This window comes from Trichosurus vulpecula, chromosome 3 (assembly GCF_011100635.1).
Source record: "Trichosurus vulpecula isolate mTriVul1 chromosome 3, mTriVul1.pri, whole genome shotgun sequence".
Lineage (NCBI taxonomy): Eukaryota > Metazoa > Chordata > Mammalia > Diprotodontia > Phalangeridae > Trichosurus > Trichosurus vulpecula.
Genome location: NC_050575.1, coordinates 327,434,028 through 327,459,142, shown reverse-complemented (window position 1 = coordinate 327,459,142; position 25,115 = coordinate 327,434,028). Strand labels below are relative to the sequence as shown.

General features: G+C 40.2%; 1 protein-coding gene across 7 annotated transcripts in view; it reads right to left on the bottom strand.

Annotated features, from left to right (window-relative positions):
- Window positions 1-25,115, bottom strand: part of PUS10 (pseudouridine synthase 10) — an 88,450-nt gene that overhangs the window by 61,857 nt on the left and 1,478 nt on the right. For 2 of the 7 annotated variants that reach the window (XM_036748738.1, XM_036748740.1), the window contains exons 2-4: window positions 11,793-11,933; window positions 10,849-11,103; window positions 9,931-10,017 (exon numbers count right to left, since the gene is read on the bottom strand). In XM_036748738.1, the coding sequence (XP_036604633.1) occupies window positions 9,931-10,017; window positions 10,849-11,103; window positions 11,793-11,918 (468 nt within the window). In that variant the 5' untranslated portion in view covers window positions 11,919-11,933. Of the gene's footprint in view, window positions 1-1,312; window positions 1,385-5,515; window positions 5,577-9,930; window positions 10,018-10,848; window positions 11,104-11,792; window positions 11,934-25,115 lie in introns of those variants that run through there. The other 5 variants (XM_036748739.1, XM_036748741.1, XM_036748744.1 and 2 more) reach the window with 5 other exon arrangements.

The following is a 25,115-nucleotide window of genomic DNA, read 5'->3' as shown; positions in this document are numbered from 1 at the left end:
CACAATTAGTAGACAGGAAGAAAGCACCTAGCTTGCCTTTGGTAGGTTGAAGTCACCAGGCTCAGGCAAATTACAATATCAATTCAAGTACTTAGAGAACTCCTATGGAACCACTATCAGTTATCTTTGCAAAATCCTGGACTCCAGAGGCTAGTAGATCTCTTGAGCTCTGGAATTATGAGCTACAATGGGCTATTCTGATTAGGTATCCACACAAAGTCTGGCACCAGCATGGTGAGCACCTGCAAATAAGGGGCCACCAGGTTGTCTAAAGAGGAGTGATCAGGTCCAGATAAGAAATGGCGCACAAGAGCAGCTAGGTGGCAAAGTGAGTAAAGCATGGGCCCTGGAGTCAGAAGGACCTGAGTTCAAATCCAGCCTCAGACACTTGACCCAGGTACTAGCTGTGTGACTTTTGGCAAGTCACTTAACCCCAATTGCCCTGCCTTCCCCCCTCCAAAAAAAAAAGAAATGGAGAATGTCCAAGCTCCCATGATGATCTGTAGTGGCATCAGGTCTGTACATAGTCCCTGTACTTTTGGCCTGGGCAAAATAGGAAGATGAAGTCTTCAAAGGAAAAAGGGATTCTGGAGAATGGGAAAAGTATTGGAAAAAAGCAAAGTTTGTTCCAGTTTCAAAAAAGAGGAAGAAAATAGAATCTGCAAACTATAAATCAGTAAGGTTGGCCTTGACACTTTTCGGTCAAAATGCCAAAACATATTTGAGATGCTTGTTGACTGATTAGTTAACATCTAGAAAAGGAAGTAATCATCATAAAAAGTCAGCACTGCTTCAATAAGAAAAGGTGATGACAGTCTAACCTTATTTGACAGGATTTCTAGACTGGTAAATCTGGTAAATCATGAGACTGCTACAGATACAGTTGAGGCTTGCACAAAGCACTTGACAAAATCTCTCATGCTATCTTTATGTAAAAAAGATTTGAGAGATATGGGCTAGATTAGACAATAATAGAATTATGTGGATTTACAACTGGCTGAATGGTTGGACCCAAAGCAGTCACCAAAGGTTACTTAGACACATGGAGCATGCCAGGGATCCTATGCTATTTAATATTTTTATCAAAGACTTGGAGAAAGGAACATATGGCATGCTTAGCACATTTGGAAATGATAAAAAACAAAAAGGGATACCTAATATTCTAGAAGAGGAATTTTAAATTTTCTCATGTGCAAAAAGAAGTGGCGGTGCAGCTTGATTTCTAAGTCCCTTCATGCTCTAAATATTAACAACCTTTGATCCTAAGTCAACAGAGAGCTTGAATGAAAACAAACTTCTGCCTATTCATTACCCAGTGTGGTTTCATCTGCTCCTCCTGTCTGGAACATCGTAAAGGGACCTCATCCAAAATGGCAAAATAAGACTGCCCTCTACTGACCTAAACTGGTAAAGAACAGAAAGAAATTTGTGGGATTCAAAGTAAAATTAATTTTTAAAAGAACTGTCAAGAAACTACTGTCCAAGGAAAGCATTATCAACCACTACACAAATCTAGGCTTAGCAACTTCATTCCATAATTTTGCTTTAGTGCCATAGTGTGGGAGAAATCTGAAGGAACAAAACAAAAACATGAAGTAATAATGTTTCTTAACTACTGCTTCACCTTAGATTTAAAAATTTTTTAAATATACCATATACCTTAAGTCACATATTCAAATTTTCAAGGGCTTTCTGAGGCTAGTAATGTGAAAGACCCAAAACAAGTTTATCACAATGGTTTTTAAAAGTTCTCTATTTTCGAAATTGTCATTTACTTTTGTTTGTCCAGTAATTTCATGTTATGTCACATAACCAGAATGTGTCAGAGATGGGCCTTTAAACTAAGTCTTCCTGATTAGAGTCAACTCTCTGTCTCCTGCACTTTGCTCCCTCTCTTCCAATTTTTATTAAAAGGAAATCAAAACAGAACCTTATTTATACTTTAGAAAACATACAATTTCATTAGTGTAGATCCTAGCACCACTGATATATCAAAACTCTTCCACCATGTGTCTGAAGATGGTCTTCATGAAGTGAGTTGGTTCCCCCCAAAAAATTTCGCCTCGATTTATTTATAACTTGATCATATAACAAGGAGAGTAAAGAACCCCAAACTGAAGTCTTTCCAGTTTGGTAGGACTTGCTAGATCTTGCACTCTGATGGGATAATCTTTAAGAACCCAAGGTCACCTCCGTGCCATGATCCAAGCACTGAAATACCACTTTAATAGAAAAAACCCTCAGCAAGATGTTTAAAATGCCATGAATAAAAAACTACACCAAAAATAATAAAGCTCTGTTTAGAAGTGGAATAGCAAAGAACCTCTGAAAGTTTAGTCAAAATACCTTCATAATCACAGGTTTATCTTCTTTTTAAAATCCCGACTTTCACAGCAATGATTCTCTTTTGACCCAACTTGTTAGACAACCACCATTAATCAATCTCCACTATCTCAAGATATGGATGGCCACATGGCAGAGAGATGAAGGCTAAGACGAAGACTAAGGAAGAGTGAAGTAGCAGGACTTCAATATTTTCAGTATCCAGTGACACGGTATTTACTTAAATGGGTCTATGTTAATTAGGTTACCTAAATGGGAAAGAAGGTATAGTTAAGGTCCTTGTCAAAACAAGAGAAAACAAAGAAGATGAGCCCCATGGAAGGGCCTTTTATGTCACAGCTTGACAGTAATTCAAAGAAAAGTGTGTCAGTGAGTGAATCATCAATATGATTTCTTAGTATGCTGAGTGATCAAAGGATTACAATGCAGCTTTTTAAAAATTCTATTTTATTTTAGTTGCAAATTCTCTCACTTTCCTCTGCCCTCCCTCTTCTACCCATTAAGAAGGAAAAAAAAAGACAAAGCCCATTATAAATATGTATAGTCATGCAAAACAAATTCCTGCATTTGATATAAAGGAAGGAAGGAAGGAAGGAAGGAAGGAAGGAAGGAAGGAAGGAAGGAAAGAAAATACACTTCAATCTGCACTGAGTCCATCAGCTCTCTATCTAGAGGTAGATAACAAATTCATAAATCCTTTGTAGTTGTGGCTGGTCATTTTGTTGATCAGAGTTTTAAGTCTTTCAAAGTTGATTATCAATACAATATTGTTATGGTATATAATTCACTTTAAACTTCATTTTTCCCTACATAATTATACCACTTAACAAAAAATGATTGCTTAAAAATTTTTTTGAAAAAAAAAAAAAACCAACGAGGCTCAAGAGCACAAGGAAAAGAATGAAATACTTAGTGATAACATGTTTAATTATGGAGATGTTCTAAACTCTTCAATCACTGGAATATATTCTCTGCAAAATATTTGGGAGGTAATAGTCAATATAAAGTAGACAGAATTTAGGCATAATAATCTAATCCTTTAAAAAAAATCACTATCAACGAATCAGTAAGTGTTTATTAAACATCTACTATGTGACTGGCACTGCTAGGTCTGGAGATGTAAGTACAACAAAGGAAACAATCCTTAATCAAAAGGAGCTTACGTTCTAATGGGCAAGTCAACAAGTTCATGTCTAAGTCTATATAGCTTAAACACATCTTCTGAACACATATAGTTAGTTACACAAAAGATTGCATGTGAGCTGCATCTTGAAAAAAGAGAAGGCAAGGTAAGGAGGAAGTGAACTCTAGACATATGAAATGGTCATATGGGAGATAAGGTTCAAGTTCGAGGAACAAAGGAAAGGCCAGTTTGGCTGGACTGCAGAATGAAGATGGGAGAGAAATGTCCAGTGATGCTGAAAAGGTAAGTTGGGGTCAGATTGTAGAGAGCTTTAAAATCTAGACAGAGTGGTTTTTATTTGATCCTACAGGCAATGATGCCAAGTAAAGTTTACTGAGTAAGGGAGTTACTTGATCTGATCTGTGCTTAGGGAAAATTAGGTAGTGCATAGTAGGATGTGCTGGAGTGAGCAGAGACTTGAGAAAGGGAGACCAATTAGGAGACTTATAATAATAGGCAAGAAGTGATGAGGATTTGAACTAAGGTGGTGCCTGTGTGAGAGAAGGAGCTCATTTCAAGAGATATTGTGGAGGTAGAAATGACAAAATTTCTATGTGATACAGTTTGAGGAATTGAGCGTAATATTAAGGTTACAGATCTGTGATCCTGGAAGAATGGTACTATCTTCGACAGAAATGGTTAAGGAGTTAGGGGGATTTAAAGAATTAGTTCAGCATTGACATGTAGAGTTTGAAATGTCTCTGGGACATCCAGCTTGAAATATTTGATAGTAAGCTAGATGGCAAAGTGGATAACTTGTTAGATTTAGAGTCAGGAAGACCTGAGTTCAAATCTTGTCTCCGATACTTACTGTCTGACTCTGGGTGAGTCACTTAACATTTCTGTGTCTTACTCTTCTCATCTATAAAATGGGGATAATAATAAAGTCTATTCCTCAGGCTACTGTGAGGATAAAATGAAGTATTTGTAAAACTCCTTGCAAACCCTGAAGCACTAGATAAATGCTAGCTATGAAGGTTTACAGTTTAGGAGGAGTGACTGGGCCTAGATGTGTCTGTATGTGTTTTACAGAGAGATGGGGGGGGAGGGGGGGAGGAGGGAGGGGGAGAGAGGGAGAGAGAGAGAGAAAGAGAGACATATACACATAATATATACATAAAAATAATATACATACGAGTCATCTATAAAGAGATGATAGCTAAATCTATACAAGCTGATAAGGTTACCAAAAGAATGTAAAGGGAGAAGAGAAGAGAACGTAGGCCTAAACCTTTGGGAAGACCCACAATTGGGAAGCATGATATACATGACAAGCCAGCAAGAGACTGAAAAGAGATTGAGTGATCAGGAAAGAGAACCAGGAGAGATCAGCATCACTAAAACTCAGAGGAGAGGGTGTTCACCATGTGAAATGAAGCAGAGGTGTAAAAGACCATCAGATTTGACAACTAAGAGATCAAGGATAACTTTGGGGAAAGCAGTTTCTGTTGAGTGAGGAGACAGGAAAGAGAAGGGTTGAAGAGTGACAGGAGAGTAGTGGAGGAAGTGAGTATGGACACCTTTTTCAAGTAGTGCAGCTGAGAAAAATGTAGAATAACAGCTGCATGGTGGGGTATGGTAGAGTCAAGGTAATGAAGGTTTTTTTAAGGAAGGGGGGAATGTTTAAGGGACCAGGGAAGGAACCAGTAGATAGGGAGAAGTTAAAGATTAGAGAAATGGGAAAGATGACTGAGAATACAATCTACTGGAGATTAGAGAGTAAGGGATCAAGTGCACACATAAAGGAGATGTGCCACCTGTTTTTTCAAAGATTAGGACAAAGAGGGAGAATAGGAAATTATGTAAAGGGGTTTTAAGAAGAAGAGAATGGGAAAAGAGATGTCTACCACCTCCAGTCATCTTATACAGTGTCTTATGCCCAGTGAGCACTCAATAAACAAGTGGTGATTCTGATAAATGATGAAAGAGATGCTTATGCAAACTATTAAAATATATATATACATATAAGCCTTTTAAAGGCAGTATTACCTGGTAGGAAACTGGAGTTTCAGAAGATTTGTTTTGCATCCCTGGATATGTCACTCACAACCTGTAAATGTGAGCAAGTCACTTAGCTTTCTGGTGTCTATGTCTTTATATCTGCTTAATGGAATTCTAATGGCTACTTTAAAATACAGATGAATTATAATCACTGACTCTTAAAGGCCTACAGAAATGTTTACAAATGTCACTATTATAACATAATTTTCTTTCCATGCAATGGTCAGGTACTTCTTTATCAATGAAGACAATAATTAAAAGCATTGTAGTTTTCCCATATTTCTTGGGGAGGAATCACAGAATCACTGACTTTCTGAAATGTTAGCTTAGAGGCCATTTAGTTCAATCTATACTTGGAGAAAAAATCCTGTCTTTACTTGAAGCTCTTTGGAGAGAACCCACTACTATCTAAGGCAGATCATTACACTTTTAGATAGCTGTAATTGTTTAGTTTTTCTATATCTCAAATGCTTAAATGTTCCCCTTTGCAACTCCCACCCACTGTCCTGAATTCTACCTTCTGGAGCCAAGAAAAAATAAACCTAATCCCTTTTCCACAAGATAACCTTTCAAATTTCAGAAAACAACTGTCTTGTCCTCCCTGAATTTTCTCTTCACCAGAATAAACACTCCCAAATCTTTCAAACAATGTTTACATGGCATGAAGTCAAGGGCTTTCACTATTCTGGCTGTCGTCCTCTGGGCATTCCCTAGTATATGAATGTTCTTCCTAAATTCCTAAAGCAAATATGGTCTCCTAAACTTCCCTTACTGCAGCTCAAAATCACAATTGCTTTTTTGGCTGCCATATCATAGTTTGTGCTTATGGTCACAGGAAAGTAAGTAGTAGAGCTGGGATTCAAATTCAGGTCCCATGACATCAAACCAGGATACCTCTCACTACACCACACTCAGTCCACTAAAACATAAAACTAAGAAAAAGAAAACTTATTAGTTACCCATTCCTCATCTAATGGTTGTGAAGCTGATTTTATGAATCCACATGTAAGTCTTTGCATTTCATCTAATTCTAGTCTCTGCCAGCACTGTTTTCGGATTTACCACAGTGGCTTAGAGGGCAAGGGGTGATAATCATATCATCTGATTGGCAAGATGGCTCAGTAATGGTTTTCCACATTAAGTCTCAACCTTGCAAGCTCAAAATAAAGATAATATTTACCAGACTTGAATAATTAAAGCTGAGCCCACAAGATGAAAAGACAGAAACACCACAGAAAATAAAGCCTCATGAAATGACAGTGGGAAGCTGCAATACTTAGTGATCCCACTCAGCTTCACCATGTACTAAGTTCAACCAGAACAGGCAACAGTTCTGGCTATGGTAGGTTCCTGTCTTGTCCCTCCATGACAGCTCAGGCTAGATTTGAATGAACTCTCCTCACCTCCCCATCCCCCACAAGACCCAGCAATTTGAAAAAAAGGGAGGACAACTTGGAGGGTGGTGGTGGTGGTGGTGGTGGTAGATGCAGTTAACCTAAAAGGTAAAGCCTACCAGAGGAGAAGCCCTAGGGCTTCTCTGTGCCTGAAGAAGAGGTGACAAGAAAACCCGCTAGGATTGGTCCTCTCCCACTGAGGTTACTATGGACAGGATACCAGCAGGGCTCCATGCTACCTAACCAAGGAGTCTGAGGACTCTACACCTCTGGGGTCTGTGAAAGAGGGAGAGATAGGAAAGATAAAAAGTGAGGAAGGAGGAAGAACAGAGAGGAAAACTACCAGGCAATTCTTGTGGCCTTCCCGAACCGAACCTCTGCTGTACTCCAACAGCAGCTGTTCCCAACTTTTCTCCAGGCACCCTCACCACCCGTTGTTCACTGTTTCAGTAGAGCACTTTGCCTCACACATGCTTCCTACTCTCCTCAATTCCACACCTTAAGCCTCCTCAACTGAATCCCCCTTTCTCCTTGCCCTCCTTGCCAGAGCTGACCCTCTGGCTCATGCTCTTGATCACATCCTTCTCATACACACCAGGATCTTGACCCTTGAATTACATCCTTTCGCTCTGATCTTCAATCTCTCTATCCACTGGCTCTTTTCTTGCTACCTATAACATGTCCACAATTTTCCCTGTCCTCAAAAAACTTTCACTTGGTCAAACCTTTAAGTCACCCTGCTATATCTGTCCTTTTCACAGACCAACTCCTAAAAAAAGACTTCAGCATTCACTGCCTCCACACTTCCTCACTCTTATTTCTCATTCCTTGTAATCTAAGTTTCTACTACACTCAATGTAACTGGAACTGTTTTAAGATTACTAATGATCTCTTATTTGCTAAATGAAGACTTTCCTAAGTACTTCTTGACCCTTCTAGCTTTCAACACAGCTGATCATCCCCTCCTTTTTTAATACTCTCCCCTCCTCAAGCTTTTATGACACTACTCTCTCCTGGTTCTCTTCTTACCTGTCCAACCATTTCCCTCTCAGTCGTCTGTTCCAGCTCAGCACCTACGTTCAATGAGCACATTCATGAAGATGACCTCCAAATCTCTGTCTAGACCTTCTCTCCTTGCTGAGCTCTAGCCCACATCTTCAACACCTCCACATGGATAGACCATAGCCAAAAACTAAACACATTACCTTCTCCCATAAACTCACCCCTCTTCCAAACTTCCTTGTCTCTTTCCAGGATATCACCAGCCTTCCAGTCACCCAGATTAAAACCCTTAAGAGTCAACCTCAACATTTCCCTTACCCTTGTCTTCACATCCAATTAGCCACCAAGACTAGCTGATCCTACTGCTTTAACACCTTTTCCACAGGTCCCCTTGTCTCCACTCATATTTGCAGACATAACTGCAATGGTCTCCTTGCCTCCATTTTCTAGGTAATACAAAGGACAGGCCTTTGGACCAGGAATCAGGAAGGTGTGAGTTCAAACTTGCCCTCAGACACTTAACTAGATATGCAACTCTGGGCAAGTCACGTAACCTCTGTCTGCCTTCACTTCCTCAACTATAAACGGAGATAACACCTCCCTCCCAGACTTGTCATGTGAATAAATGAGACATTTGTAAAGTATTTTGAAAACCCTAAAACACTCTACGAATACTAGCTGCTGTTATTGTGGTCATTACCATTATCACCGCTTCATCTTCCGTACAGGTATCAAACGTACAGGTATCAAACGTCTGATAAACTACAAACACCTCTATTTGGTATTTAAAGTTCTTCACCACCTGGCTACAACCTATCTTTCTAGACTGATTAGATATCTTCCCCCTTTCATGCACTTTACCTTCTAGTCAAAATGGCTTACTTGCTAATCCTTGTATAGAATGTTCCATCTCCTACCTCCACACCATTGCATAGTCCAGTTTTCATGCCTAAAATGCTTTCCCTCCTCCTTATCTCATCCTCTTAGATCCCTTAGGTTCCTTTAAGGCTTAGGCTCAAATATCATTTTCTTCACAAGGTCATCCCTGATCCCCTCTTAACTGGTGAGTCTCTCCTCCCCCATCCCGTCCTTCCCAATAATACTTTGTATTTACTTTACATCTGTATTCAATCTTTTGCATATATACTGTTTCATGTCTATAGATGGTAGCTTCCTGGAGGCAGGGTCTAATTTGTTTTTGTCTTTGTCTCCCCAACACCTAGTATGGTGCCTGGAATTTTTGAAACCAAACTTGTGATTTTGCTGGTCCAGAGAACACCCAGTTAAGAAACTCCCTCTGTTAATACACATCAGAAGAGTAGCCTCGGGCACTGAGTGGGTACGTGACATCCCCAGGGTGGGTCACACAGTGTGTGTCACAGACTCATAGTGGACTTTATAGGGTGGCCCTATAGCCACTAAGCTGTGCTGCACATCAGCCCTTCTAGGACTTAAACTTAACTGCAGATCATCTACAAAATCACAGAGTCATGATCTGCACTGGTGAAAGGATTATCTTGACAGAAGAAAATCACCAATCACTGAAGTACTAAAATATTTGAAATTATTATTTTTCTCTTTTTACAAATGGAGAAAGATGAAGTACCCAAGTTCAATGAAAACTCCAGACAGGTTCTTTTCCCTACACTGCCAGTAAGAACAGAAAGTTTTTGAAAGTTTTTCATAGATAGCTGGAGAGACAAATTTTGTCTTTCAAAATGTGCTTCTCCTTCCCAGAGCCATTATGAACTCACTGATATTTTCTATAAAAGACCTCTGGACACTAGCCAGACACCTGCCACTATTCACTACACTCAAAAGGGGAGCAGCTCCTGAAAGAAAACACTATGTAATAACTCATTCATTTATTCAGGCATCTACTTACCACTAATATATTTCTTTTAATATTTAGAAAGATATATGAAATAGGAAATAAATTGTTACCTCATTCCACTTTCCCATATTTTAACCACCTATTAATGTAGATTATGGTAAAAATGGCCATACCTCTCTTACAGACAGCTGTGGCGGAAAGGACACTGAAAATACCAAGTTGGTGAACTCGTACCCAGCAGATTCAACCTTCTGACATACCTGAAAAATGATTACATTTACATAAATCCATAGGAACTATTGGAAATTTTACTCTTTAACCTGAAATTTTGGTCAACTAGTTGGCATTACAATACTCCAAACTTTTAGTTGAACAAATATACTTCCAAATTCTGTAATCTACACTAGAAAAAGACACTGGAGTGAGAATCATAAAAATTGGCTTCTAGTCCCAACTTTGTCATTCAACTGGCTGTGACCTTCTACAGGTATTTTTCCTTCTCTGGGCCTTGTCTCTTCATTTATAAAATGCAACTGAACCAGATGAACTACTGCAATAGCCTTAAGGTTGGTCTGCCTGCCTCAAGTCTCTCCCTACTACAATTCATCTTCTACTCAGCTTCCAAAGCGATCTTCCTTAATAAGTGGAAGTCTGACCATGTCACCCCCTCCACCCCACCTCAATAAACTCCAGTGAAAGCCCTTCATAACCTGCCCCTCTCCAGTTTTCTTACTCCTTACACTACTACCAGATACTCTTTGATACAGTAACACTGGCCACCTTGCTGCTTCTTGAACAAGAAACTCCATCACCCAACAATGTCAGGAGCATGTGGAACACCTGACCATCAATAAGGAATCCCATATCTACTTGAATTCTGCCCTGGATCTCCTTCAATCATAGTGTAGAGCAGCTTTGTCAAGCATACTTTCTCCCTTGTTATGCCTTGCTTGATATTAATGATCAGAGGGTTGTCAAATAAGGTCATCTCTGTTATCAAATAATCTTGTACGACCAAGATCATTTCAAGTCTTAAATCAAGAAAAATCTCTTCCAACCTAAACATTTAGCAAGAACAACTAATCATTTACCTTTTTAATAAACTTCTTCTCACAGAATTCTTGCAGAATTCCCAAGCATATATTGCATGCATTTAGATATGGCTTCTCAAGTATCATGTTTTCGTCCTTCACAATGGCAGTCATTTCCCCACCATTTTGACTCTGATCATCAATTTGAGCCTCACTATCTTGCAATCGAATCTTCTTGAGAGGTGGTTTGCTGGCCTCCAAAGTTAAATCATCATCTTCAGTTTTCAGGAAATTCTCTAGCTCCCTAAGCAAGTCCTAAAGAAAGAAAGTTGAATAAGGTTTTTTGTTTTTCTTTTTTTGGTAATGCCTCTCAAGTAATTAGGTACCACATACTAAAATATCAGTGAAAAGTATTAAATACAGAATATTTAGATGATTTTTGTTCCCATCAATTTCAGAGCAACTCCTATCATCCTATACCATCATAAAAAATTGCCAGCATTATTACTTAAATTCAATAACATAAAGAGAGGGATTTTAAAGGCAAATGTTAATTCCAGAATGTAGCTTTTAAAAGTTAGAGAGCCAGGTCAGCAGCAGGATAATGGGGTTTTTTGGTCAGACTAGTATCTATGTCCATAGTGACCTTGGGCATACCTATGTGACCTTGGGCAAGTCATCATCATCATAATACTTATATACTCTCTGCCCCTCATTTTCCGCTGCTATAAAATGTGGAGGTTGAACTAGATGATCTATAAGGTCCCTTCCAGGTCAAGACTTATGATCCTATGATAAGTAAATCAATGAATTTTAATACCTGTTAATTGTCTTACTATGAAAGATAATCATTTCCATGATAGTTGTCAGTAATCTTCTGCATGTGCATTTTGTTAATGTCAAAAGCTTATATTTACTAAAAGATTAGGAACAAATATAAAGCCATAATACAGATATTCATGTATATACACACTCTTTTTTTAATTTAAAAAATATGAAAAGACCTTGTATGGAAGTTTGTAAGGTGCATGGAAATCCACACAACAGAATCTGAAGATACATCGGGGACAAGTGCCAGTACTGAACAGCAACCAGGCAATAGGCTTGTCTTTTTCAGCCAGTGGGAACATGCTGAGTAAACCTAACTTTAGAAACAAACAAAAAAACCATAAGGATAATAAGCAATTCCACATTTTTACTTTCACAGGCAAACAAATGTTACCCAAAACACTTTTAACAACTCACATTTATACAATGCTTTAAAGTTTGTAAGTGCTTTAAGGCTTACAGAGTACTTACCTTCCCAACACCATAAGGTAATAGTAGAAATAATATCCCTATTTAATAGATGGGAAAGCTGAGGCTCTGAGAGGTTAAAAGATATTGATTCTATAGCCAATCATGGAAAAAACAGGTAGTAAGTATACAAAAAGAGATTTAAACCCAAGTTTTCTAACTCCAAATCCAACATACTTTCTATTACACCGTATTGCCTCCACTCGAATTGTTCCTTAATATTTAACAATTAAAGGGGGCAAAGGTTTTCTCTCTCTGCTCCTGGAAATCTAAAGCCAAGGCCCCATATGAAGGCAGCAGTCTCTCCAGAAGTCTCTTCTGCCTTCACTTGGAGGGTTCTTTGTGTTTTTGTTTTTATGTGTTTTCGGTTTGTTTGTTTTTTTAAGTTGGGGAGGAATAGGACTGGGGAGCATCAAGAAGGGCAGGAGCTGGGAAAGAGAGAGCATAGCGCTGTAGAGTAAAATTAACATAGGTGCTTTTGGGGAATGCAGATTTCTTTCAGAATTCTTTATGTAAAGTCAAATATTTATAATGTGAATATATATAAAGAACTGTCTGTATTGTTACCTTACTAGCTACTTATAAACTTATTATATTAACTGGGGGGTGGGGGTAGATAGGGGAACCAGAACTAGATACAATTTCAACATACTTTGCTTTATGTATTTAAAAAAAATGCACTGCATTAGTCAACGTGGATTGGTCCTTCAAGGGATTCACAAATTCCAGTCTTTCTAGTGTTTTAATCTCCCTGCCTCAAATGTCTCCCAATCTGATCCAATCAATCAATTAAGCATTTAATAAATGCTTATTATGTGACAAGAACTGTGGATACAAATAAAAAATAAAAAGAGTCACCTTCAAGAAGCTTGGGAGAGACAACACATAAGAATCCAAATACACAAGATAAATACAGAATACATGGAAGGTAACTCTAGAGGGAATGGCACTCGCATCTGGGGGGACCAGGGAAGGTTTCCTAGAGAAAGGGCTCTTGTGCTGAGTCTTCAAGCCAGAGATCTAAGGGGAGGAAGTTAAAAAAGAGAACATTCCAGGCCTAGGGAGCATTGAGTGCAGAGACACAGAGATCAAGTCATGTGAGGCAAACAGCAAGTGGGCCACTATGGCTGGATCACAGAGTACAGGGAGGGAAGCAGAATGTAGACAGTGTGAAAGGTAAAAAGGGGCCAAGTGGTGAAGAACTGTAAATGCCACAGGCCCAGTTTTGATAATTTCACAGTCCTCCTTACTCAGTAAACTCCAGAAGCTCAACACTGCCTCTAAAATAGAACACAAACTCCTCTGTTGGACATTTAAAGTTCTTCAAAACTTTGGTCCACTCACTGCAGTCTTTCCAGTCTCTTTGTACAGGACTGTCCTCCACACACACTATGGTTTAATCTACTGACTTCATACATACAATGCTCCATCCCCCATTTGGATGTTTTTGCTCTGACTGCCCCCCACAGGGATGCAATGCTCTCCCTCTCCACTTCCACCTCTTAGAATTCCTGGCTTCCTTCAGAAATAAGCTCAAAGGCCTCCTTCTGCAGGAGGCCTTTCCTGGTTCCCCAATTAGTAGTGTTTGCTCTCCAAGGGTGTCTTGCATTTACTTTGTATGTAATCTTGTATAGACCTATACAAGTATATAATCTGCCCCCAAAAGAATGTAAGCTTCATGAAAGCAGGAACAATTTCACTTTTGTCTCTGAATTCCCACTTAGGATAGTGCTGGCGCATAACAGGCGCTTAATAAATGCTTTTTCACTGACTGGTACATCTCTTATCACCCTACTACATTGGAAGCTCCTGGTAGGTCATATTATTTCATCTTATTTTCGTATATCTCATGCTTCTCATAGTATACGTAATGAACTGTGCTCAATCAATTATGATACATTTATTAAGCACCTACCATGTGCCAGTTACTGTGCTAGACACTGGGGATACAAAGACAAAAGATTAAACAATCCTTTCTTTCAAGGATGTTACATTCTGTAGGGCATGACAACATGTGCCTAAATATTTGTATAAAAATATATGCTTATATGTATACACAAGCATTGCATACAAAAACACAAAATACAAGTTAGTTAAATATAATGTGGGAGATGGAAGTAGATGGAGGAATTAAAAAAAGATTTATTTAGAAAGTGGTGCATGAATTGAGTCTTGAAGATAGCAAGGGATTGGGAATTCTGTGAGGCAAAGGTGAAAAGTAAGTCAATAGTAAGTCAAAAGTAAGTCAAGCATAGAGAATGACCAGTTCAAAAAGATGGGAGATAAAGTGTCATATGAGGAACAGTTTAAAAGGACCAGGGAATGGGACAGGTCGTAATGGTAATATATGCTGAATAAATTAATGCAAATGAATTAGCAGAATCAAACACACACACACACAGAGGAATTTATCAGGTATGTCAATTTAATAATCATTAGCTATGAAAGAAAACTTGGTCTGGTATTTCAGGAAAGGATTTTAAGAAAGGTATATCAATCATAACTAAGTTTCTACAATATATGCAAAATTGATTCAACTCCAATAACAACCAAATTGCTTATGTTTCTACATAGATCTCTGATGCAGACTCAGAAAAATAATCCGGATTGACGTTTCTGACAAAGCTTTTATAGAGAAAAATTACACCAGAAAGACAATACATAATGTTTGACATACAGCAATCTTACATGTTCTTAGCAGACCTAGCCAAACAGACTTAGTTACATATTAAAACTTCTTTCCAAGATTCAGAGTTTACAAATGGTTGAGAGGGACAGATTTTTATGTCACAAAGATAACCAAAGGATTGGAGCCAAGAACATCCTTTCACAATTAAAGCAAGTTAAAGGAAGCTCAAACTCCCTTTTGGCTTCTTATCTCAGGAATATAACCGGTTTCAGCCAGCTCAATAACTTCCTAACCAGGAGAAACAGTCCTGAACCCCAAATAAAAATTAATAACAGGAGCAAAATCTCTCATAACAGTAAAAAATTTCTCCTAACACTGCTCTCTTCAAACGGGCATTCCTTCCATCTGTACAAAACAACCCATCTATACTTTCTCATACTATGAAACACTCGTCCATGCTCATTAATAGATCATCCACAGAGATTCCTACTAAGATGCTAGGGGCCTTCCTCTAGGTCTTCTCAAGTTTCCTAGGTAACAATGAAAAATGAAGGCTATGAATCTATTACTTTCTCTCACTCTTGTCACATGACCAAGTTGACTTCTTTCCTAAGCATACACATCATGACAGCATTATACTACTTCTTGTGTACAGTTCATCACTAGAAAGCTGCATCTCACTTGCCACATACCTCTTCACTGGCATATAGATTAGCTACTAAAATTCTGAGAATCTCAACCATTGCCAATAGTTATGTGTTTTAAAAAGATACATCTTTTTGTCAGGGATCAGGCATGTGATCTAGCCCACTTTCTTTCCCCTATTAAATTCCTGGACCAATTCATTCAGAAGTCATTTAGACCCTTGGTGCTCCACAAAACTAAGACTATAAACTGCAGACAAAGTGACAACCTGAATTTAGTGGAAGTTTTTTCATTTGAGAGTTCACTATCAATGAAATCAAAGGCCCTCTAAATCCCTATCCCTAATAATCTGAATATAAAACACCTACTAGTAGCTTAGTGATCTATAGTGATCACTCAGTCATCTGTAACACAGGACTAAAATTTGAAAAGTTAAAAGAAATTGGGAAATCATCTAATGCAACCCACTCATTTTACAACAAGGGAAATTGAGGCCCAGGAGGGTTAAGTGACTGGCCCACAGTGGAGCCAGGATTCAAACATGGGTCTTCTGATGCCAGATCCAGTGTTCTTTCCCTCAAAAGGTCAGTCAAACTGTCACTTCTTTGGAAAAACATGCATAGAAAAAAAAATACCTTATTCAAAAAATGGAAGATCACCTAGACAGTTAAGTTTCCTATTGCTAATGAGTAGGAGCAAAAACTGAGCTACTCTCTCCAGATTTGGCAAATTTTTAGTTTTTTAGTCAATAAGTTCTTCTACCTTGAAACAACCCCTTGCTTGACCTTCATCCAGCTGACCCTGTTCACTAACCATGGATAAGTCAGTCCATTAACAAATATTTATTAAGCACCTATTATGTGCCAGGCACCATGCTAAGCCCTAGGGATACAAAAAGAGACAAAAGACAGTCCCTGCCCCTAAGGAGTTCACATTCTAATAGGAATGACAACAAGCAAATACATACAAGCACGCTACATACAGGACAGGTAGGAAATAATTAATAGAGGGAAAGCATTGTAATTAAGAGGAAATGGGGAAGGAGTTCTGTAGAAGGTAGGATTTTAGTTGAAACTTAAAGGAACCCAATTTAACCAGGAGGCATGGATGAAAAGGGAGAGTATTCCAGACATGGGGAACAGTCAGAGAAAATGCCTGGGGCTAAGACATGAAGTGTCCGGTTCATGTAACCATTTAACAGCCAGAAGGATAGTGATCAAAAAATATCTGTTGGGGAGTAAGGTGTAGGAAGACAGGAAAGGTAGGAGGGGGCTAGGTTATGAACGGTTTTGAATGCCAAACAGAGCATTTTTTATTTGTTCCAGGAAGTCACTAGAGTTTATTGTGTAATGCCACAATCAGACCTATGTTTCAGGAAGATCACTTTGATGGCTAAATGAAGGATGGACTGGAATGGGGAGAAACTTGAGGCAGGCAGATCCGTCAGCAAGTTACTGAAATACTGCAGGTGATAAGGGCCTGGCCCAGAGTGGTGGCCTTCCATCTCTAGCTTGACACAGCTTGTCCCCCGAGGAAAGGCTGCTGGGGCCAAGCATCTTCAATCTGCCCCAACAAAACCACTTCCATCTGTACTGGCACAAGGAATTTTCCACCTCCTGCTTTCAACCCAATCCCCCAACTGGAACGTGGAGCACCTCCAGTGCAAAAAGCACTCTCCCTTTAATTTCAAGCTTCTTATCTCCTGTTGTACCTGTCTTTTGAGGGTAGAGGAGGAGTGCCCTGCATTCAGTGATGAACATTCTCACACCTGATCAGATTCTTCACATCCTAGTGACTGAACTCCTAAAGATCAGCATTCAAAACCCATTCCACACCCCCTACCACCCAATTCCTCATTCCTATCCCCCTCAACCCTCCAACAAAGTTTCATCCTAAGTCCACCCTGCCTTTCCACTGTACCTTCTGGAATGCCTGCTTTATAAGCAACAAACTTTTCTTCATCTTAAAATCTTTTCCTCTCCTCCTCCTACCATTTACTAGCCCTTACTGATACCTGGCTCCTCAATGATGAAAACAGACTCCCTGGCCACCCTCTTGAGTAACAGCTGCACCTTCACTCATAATCCTGGGCTCAGTGGTTGAGGTGGGGAAATTGGAATACTCCTTGCTCCCCACTGACACTTCCAGGTTCTCTCTCTTTCTCTCTTTCATAGAGGTTTATGCTATTCACTATCTACTACCCAAACAAGATCCTGGTAACTGTTGTCTTCCAACTTCCAGGTCACTCCTTTTCCTTCCTTGATGAGTTCCATACCTGGCTTACAATTCTCCTCTCCTCCCCAACTGCCTTCATTCTGGAGGACTTTAACATACACATTGACTTTAGTGCCCTCATACTGGAGGACATTAACATACACACTTCCTCAACCTACTCAGCTGCTATGAACTACTCCCCCACTTCACCTGGGTCACCCACAAATGTACTACCTCCATGAGCAAAAATTCTGAAATCCCCTTATCTGACCATAATCTATTGATTTTTCCTTTCTCCCTCTTGCCTTCCTTTATATAACCCCACTCTTCATCCTCAGTGTGATCTCCAATCCTTTGAGCCCTCTATTCTCTCCCAGGCCATCTCTCCTGCACTGACCATTCTCTCCCCTTCTTCCCATCTTGATTCCTTGGTGAAGCCATTCTACTCCACACTGTTCTCTCTTGAATCCCTACCCCTCTTATACCACCAATTTCCCCCTGTCAACTCTCAGCCTCAGATGGCTCCCACCATTTTTCACCTTCATTTCTGCATGTGTGCAGCTGAATGAAGGTGGAGAAAAATCACATGACTATTCCATCTAGGTCCACTACAAATTTATGTTACATCACCTCAGCTAGGCCTGATGGGGTGCTTGGATGCTTGTGCTTGGACCCTAATTCTAACAACCTCTGCCTGAACCTCAATTCCAAAACCACATCCAGTTCTAAAATCACATCTCTCCCTACCCTTGAAATACTGTCTCTGTAGCTCAAGGGAAGCATGCCCCAGCAACACACTTATCTCTACTCCTTTCACAGTAAGCAGCTGTGCCTATCTACTCACTGTGTACTGATAAATGGCTATGCACTGGATCATGACAATATTCACTACTTACTGACCTTACTGATATGTATCCTAGATGTAGTCAAATGTATACTCTCTTACATTTATTTTGTCTAACAAGACATTTGATGAGGGCCACCCAGATATTCCCAGTCAGCCCTGCCAGTTAGTTAACTTACTGATGTTTCACAGTCAAAACCACTCTTCCTAGCAGCACCCCCTTGGGCTATTTCCCAGTGAACTCTGGGTAATATGCCTGCACTGTAGATACCAAAAGTGCATTTTCTTTTAAGAAGTAACCACCCCTTAACACTCCCTAATCCCACCCCAAAACACCTAATTGACATGTTTCACCCCCAAATCTCGTGTAAAAACTTTTCCTGTGTACTTGTAAGGTTGCAGGTTCCCTAAGAACTCTTGCCCACTGTAAAGCATAATAAATCTTTACCACCTTGACTTAAAGAATGCTTGAGATCATGAATTCATTCTGGACAGCCCCGACCCTGTACTCCCCCTCAACGACCCCGTCTGAGAACTCCAGTCCTGGGAACTTTAGTTTTGGGATTCCTGAATCCCTGGTTTTTTCTCCCTCAACTTTTCTGGCACCCAATGTGATGGCACAGTCTGCGGTCTTGAGCCTTCTTCAACTCAAGGTAAGCCTCCCCTCCCCTAGCCCTGTAGACAGGTTTCTCCCCTAAAGCACCCTAGGCACTGCTTGCAAGGATGGTTGATTTGAGCCTTTAACAGGCTTGGATTTGGCCTTCGACAGGCCTCGGCATAGTTCCACCTTCTGATGAGGGACGCCTTGTTTTGGGGAACACATTGCCTCTCTCTCACTCCCCCTCCAGGACGCTGGTTGCGGTTGAGGTATGCTACAGGAGCTATTGGTACCCCTTTTTATTCTAAGGCTTACAGGCAGAGATGGGCACATTTCCCCTACATCCAGGGATCTGTCCCAGGTCATATTAAAGCATGGCCTACAAGACCCCAATAATGCATGGCACCTGGCCTCTGTTACATTCTGGAGGGCCAAGCAAAGGTCTAATTTGTGCAGGGGATTTCTAACAATCCTCTCCGAGCTTTCGGATTCTCCCTGTCCTGTCGTTTTCTCTCTGTGTCTGTTCTGTGTTTATGTTTTTGTGTGAGGTGAGTGTGTAATCTGACTCTTCTTGGAATGCAGCTCTTTCTTTCCCCCTCTTCCCTCCCTCTCTGACTGCAACAGCATCAGGGGGTAGGGGAGAGAAAGAAAGAGAAAAATATTTTGTTGTTTAGATAATGGAAAAGGCAAGTTGAAAAGGGTAAGAGAAGTGTCAGGTCAGAACCAGAAAGAAATAAGGTATGTGCAGTTTTACAGGGGCTTTAATCAAAATCCACCAGAAAGAAAAGGCAAGAAAGTTTAAGGAAGCAGGAAAAAGGAACATGTGCAGAAAGTTTAAGGAAGGTATAATCTATTTGCACAAACAGTGTGAATAGAGGTTTTTGAGAGTCAAAGGTTTGAAAACTTTTGGGAGGTTGTTGGAAAAAAAAAATTCTTTCTTCCTCCATTCCAATTCTGGCCAAATTTGGAATGTGAAAAGGAAGAAAGAAAGCGGGAATCTTTTTCCCTCAGATTTAAGTAAATGTGTTACTCCTAATTTGATGTTTAAGATAAGTCAGAATTTATTATACTATTTGGCAATACGGCAAATTGAGAAAATACACAGATCTGAAAAAGAGACACTTTGAGCTCCCCAGTAGTGGGCAGGGGGACTAGGTGCCACTGGATCTTTCCCAGAGTCCCACTCACCTTTGACTGACAAGTTCAAAGTTCTCACTTTCAAAAAAAATTTTTTTAAGGAGTGAACACAGAAGTGAAGTTTACTTGAGTAAAAGTTAGAACCACTAAGATCTTTCACCCTGTCATCTTGTCTCTGATGAGCCATAGCTGCAATAAAAGTTACAGCAGCTAAAATTTTAGCAGATTCCGTTAACTCCTTTCATCCCAGATCAGATAACGGAAGAGAGAACTGAAGAATGGTAGGGAATTTGAGCTATCCTCCCCAACCTGGTGAAAAGAAAAAGGGGAAAGGTATAGCAGCTATATCAGGGACCCCACTGGCAACAGCCCTGGACCCCAGGGCACCCTGAAGCCCATCCCTTTAGGCAAGCAGAGGAACCTCTTCTCTCAAGTCCCCAAGTCCTTGCCCCCACACCACCAGAACCTGGAGCTTGTGCTCCAAGTTCCCCAAAGCTGAACGACTCCTATTAGGAAGCAAAGGTTCCTCAGGGCCCCTCCTCCTTATCCACGAAAACCCCCTCCTCAATGACTCCTTGGACCTTTAATTCAGGTGCTGGACTCTACAGCCTCCCAGCACTCCCCAGTCCTTAGTCCCTCTCTCTCCCCTTTCCCAAATCCCTGAATCTACCACCCTTGAGTCCACAACCAGGCTCTGCAACTATGGAGAGAGAAGAAAAGCCTCTACATTTGGTAGGCCCAATCTTCTATATGTAATGATCTGGCAATTCAATTAATGTCATCTGAAGGTTTCTGCTTGTGTTATTATTGTATTTCTAAATTGTAGTAAAATTCTCCTATACTGAGTGACCATTGTGAGCCAGAAATGGTGTTAGACAAAGAAATTTTTATCTGAATTTTGTTGAAACTAAAAGATGAAAAAAATTGTGTAAAACCAGTTATATTACTTTATCAGCCTTGCTAACCCTGTCTTACAACGTTTTATAACTGCCATTTAGAAAACCAGGTATTTCTACTTTTGTCTGTAGTTAAAGAAAAGTTTACAGCTAAAACAATTTGGCTAGCACTTATGAAACTTGTAAGATTGTTAACCAAGTTATTTGGGGTTACTGTTTTAATGCTAAAACCTAAGACTGTTCATTGATTACGGTATGTAGAAAGAAGGGAATTGTGTAAAGCCTTATGGGGTTGGTTCTACCCATTCAGAACAGTCCTCCTGTATGCATGGAAGTCAGCAGGCAAGGGCACCAGTATTAACCCCTCTCTGAGGTCCATGTTAATTCTCCTTATTTTGCAAACTGCCAAGGCCCCTGGAAACCATCTGCATGGGCTAGTTCATCGGCCCCAGGAAAAGAACTTGTTTGAGTTATATAGGTCCTAAATAATGAACTTAGCTTGCTGAGAAGTTGGAAGTTTATGTACAATAGATAGAAAGGATTCTAATGATTGGCTTTTACAGCAAGACAAGTTTAATTTTGAGAGGGAAAGCTGTTTTAATGAAATCCCTTGTGTATGTGAGTCCTGGTAAATCTTTATTGCTCATTCCAACTCCATGAGAATAAAAGCTACTATATCTGGCTATAAGCTGTGATTAGTGAAACTTGCTGTTATCTCCCTTATCAAATCACTATCACACTCTCTAAAGTGTCTCTTCCAAACCTTTTTATCCCTCCTCAAATCTCCCATGGCTTCCTCCCCCCCCCCCCAGCCTTGCCTCGTATCATAGAGAAAAAAATGAGGCCATTCCCCACTCCCTCTTCTTCATCTTCTATGACTCAGGTACTTTTTTGCCACTCTGCTCTTTCACTCCTGTTTCAGATAAAAAAGAGGCCTTACTCTCGCTCCTTACCAAAGCTAATCCCTCTCCTTGTTTAAGTGATCCCATTGCATCCTGTCTCCTCCAACAGACTGCCCCTCTGTCATCTCCACTTTTTCACTTATTTTTAATCTCTCCCTGCCTAGTGGCTCGTTTCCTACTACCTACAAACAACACGCTCATAGCTTCCCACCCTACAAAACCCCTCACTTAATTAATTCTTCTATCCCTGCTAACAATCATCCTTTATCCCTAAGCTTCTTGAAAAGGCTGTCTACAATTGGTGCTTCCACTTTCTCTTCTCTCAATCTCTTCTTATCCACTTACAGTCTGGCTTCAGACCTTATCATTCCACTGAAATTGCTCTCTCCAAAGCTACTAATGATCTCCTATTTGCTAAAGCCAGTGGCCTGGTCTCAACCTTCATTCTCCTTAACCTCTCTGCAGCCTTTAATACTTTTGATCACTCTATCCTCCACTGATACTCTCTTCTCTCTAGGTTTTCAGGATACCACTCTCTCCAGGTTTTGTTCTACCTATCTGACCCACCCTTCTCTGTCTCCTTGGCTGAGTCTTCCTCCAGATCAGACCCTCTAACTGTAAATGTTCCCCAGGGTTATGTCCTTGGCCATTTTCTCTTCTTCCTCTTTACCATTTCACTTAGTGATTTCATCAGCTCTCATGGACTTTACCATCACTATGCTGATGATTTTCCAATCTACCTGGAAAGTCCCAATCTTTCTATTGATATCCAATCTCACACTCCAACTACCTTTCAGCTATCTCATACTAAACTTCTAGTAGAAATCTGAAACTCACTATGTCCAAGACAGAACTCATCATCTTTCCCCCAAAACATTCTCCTGCTCCTACCTTCTCTATTACTAAGGCAACCTCTCAGTCTTTCAGGTACAAAACCTAGAAGTCATGCTAGACTTCTCTCTATCTCTCACCCCCTATATCTAGTCTGTTGCCAAGGAGCGGCTGACTTTACCTTTGCAACATCTCTCAAACCTACCCCCTTCTCTCCTCTGACAATGATGGGGATGGAATCTGAACCCTCAGATCCCCTTTGGGATCTGGACCCCAAAAAGGAAAAGCCCCTGGACTTTTCCCACAAGGCCCAGATCCCAGGCATTCACCCAGAGCAATAGGCCCTTCCCATTTAATTAACTGCCCTTTCAATGTCAGCACCCAGCCCCACCCTAGATCACTACTCCCTTAATTCTCCAAATGGAACCCTTTTGTATTCCCACAGTGTTAGGTATATAAGATCCATCTTGCCTCCATCAAGGTGCTCAGATTCAATCTGGCCCACCTGCCAATACAAGTGTCACAAAGGCTCAGATTCTTAAGAGTTTGGCCAACATGGTAGATTTTTGGAATCATGCCTGCCCTCTATCAGTGTTCTAACAAACCTTGCCTTTGTCTGAAAGAAGGCTTGGGTCGAATTCATTCAAGGCAGGGACCATTTGTTGCTATTTCAGGGTCCTATCACCCCTAAACCTCAACAACACTGCCACCGCTTTAGTTGCAGGCCCTCATCACTAGTAATTACTGCAAAGTCTGTCTGCCTCAAGTCTCTCTCCACTCAAATCTAGCCCCCATTAAGCCACTAAAGTCATTTTCCTAAAACACAGGTCTGATCACGTCATCCTCCTACTCAATAAACTCTAGTACTTTCCTAGAGCTTCCAGTACAAAGTGCTCTGTTTTGCTTTCAAAGCAGATTTTCATAACCTACACCCCCCCCATCTTTCTCATCTTTTTATACCTGACTCCTCAACACATACTCTTTGATCCAGTGACAACGGAAGGAGACACTACATCTCTTAGCTCCAGGCATTTTCTCTGGCTGTTCTCAAGGCTGGAATGCTCTCTCTGCTCTATTCCAACTACTGATCTCCCAGGCTTCCTTCAAGTCCCAAATAAAATCCCACTTTCCACAGGAAGCCTTCCCCAGCCCCAGTGCTTTCCCTGGTTAATTTATCCTGGGGATAACTAGATTTTGTATATATTTGTTTGCACATGGTCTCTCCCATTAGATTGTAAATTCCTTGAGGGCAAGGATTGTCTTTTGCCTCTTTGTACTTCCAGAGCTTAGCACAGTGCTACTTATTGTTTCTCAAACTCAGCATTGGGTCCCCTCTGCCTTGGTCCTCAGCCACCTTAAAACTTCAGCTCATTTGCAACCTCCACTGGGAAGCCTTTACTAATCCACAGCTTCTGCAAGGTGCTCTCGTCCTTCCTCCTCCAGTATACATTAATCTTTATACATAATTGTTTCCATCTAGCATATGGCAAGTTCCCATAGAGCAGAAACTGTTTGTAGTTTTGAACCTATTTCCTGTACTTTGCACATAGTAGGAATTTCATGTCAACTAGCATTTATCAAGCAGCTAGTAGATGCCAGGCTCCAAGCTAACTTAGGTGTTGTAGTGTGATAGTGGTGGTCTCAGACACTTCAAGTTGTATGATCTTGGCCAATTCATTTAACTGTTTGTCTCAATTTCCTCATCTGTAAAATGGGGATAATAATAGTACCTACCTCCCATAATTGCTGTGAGGAATGGAAGAAAATAAAGTATTTATTAGCATAGTGCCTGGAACACATTAAGGGCTATATAAATGACAGTTGTTCTGTATTACCAGATCATCTTCATTATTCCACTCCTTAAGACCATGGACAAGGTATTTATTTAATTCACAGCTACACCATGCCAACAGTCAACTCCATCACAAATGACAGGTAAATAATGTAAAAAGCACAAATGGCTAGATTATGGAGATATTTTCCCCAAGGATTCTAACTAATTAACAAAATATTGCTGTGAACCCTCCATTATTCCTCTTTATCTTGTGCTCCTTCTCTCTGGGTTTCAAAGATTAACATCCTTTGAACCCACTTTTCTAAAATAAGAACGCACTGTTAATTCAAGAAATAGGTGGCACATTAAATCCCTGAAAGAAGTGGTTCACAAATCTGAGGATCACTCAACCCTCCTTACTAAAGAACTCTAACAGATTTCCAGGAGCAAAAATTCTAATGCTTCACTTTTACTGAGATGGTTTGTTTTACCTCACCATTTCCTAATATGTCCCCCTCCCCTACTCAGCGAGTCTCCTTTCCTAATAAAAAATAAACATTT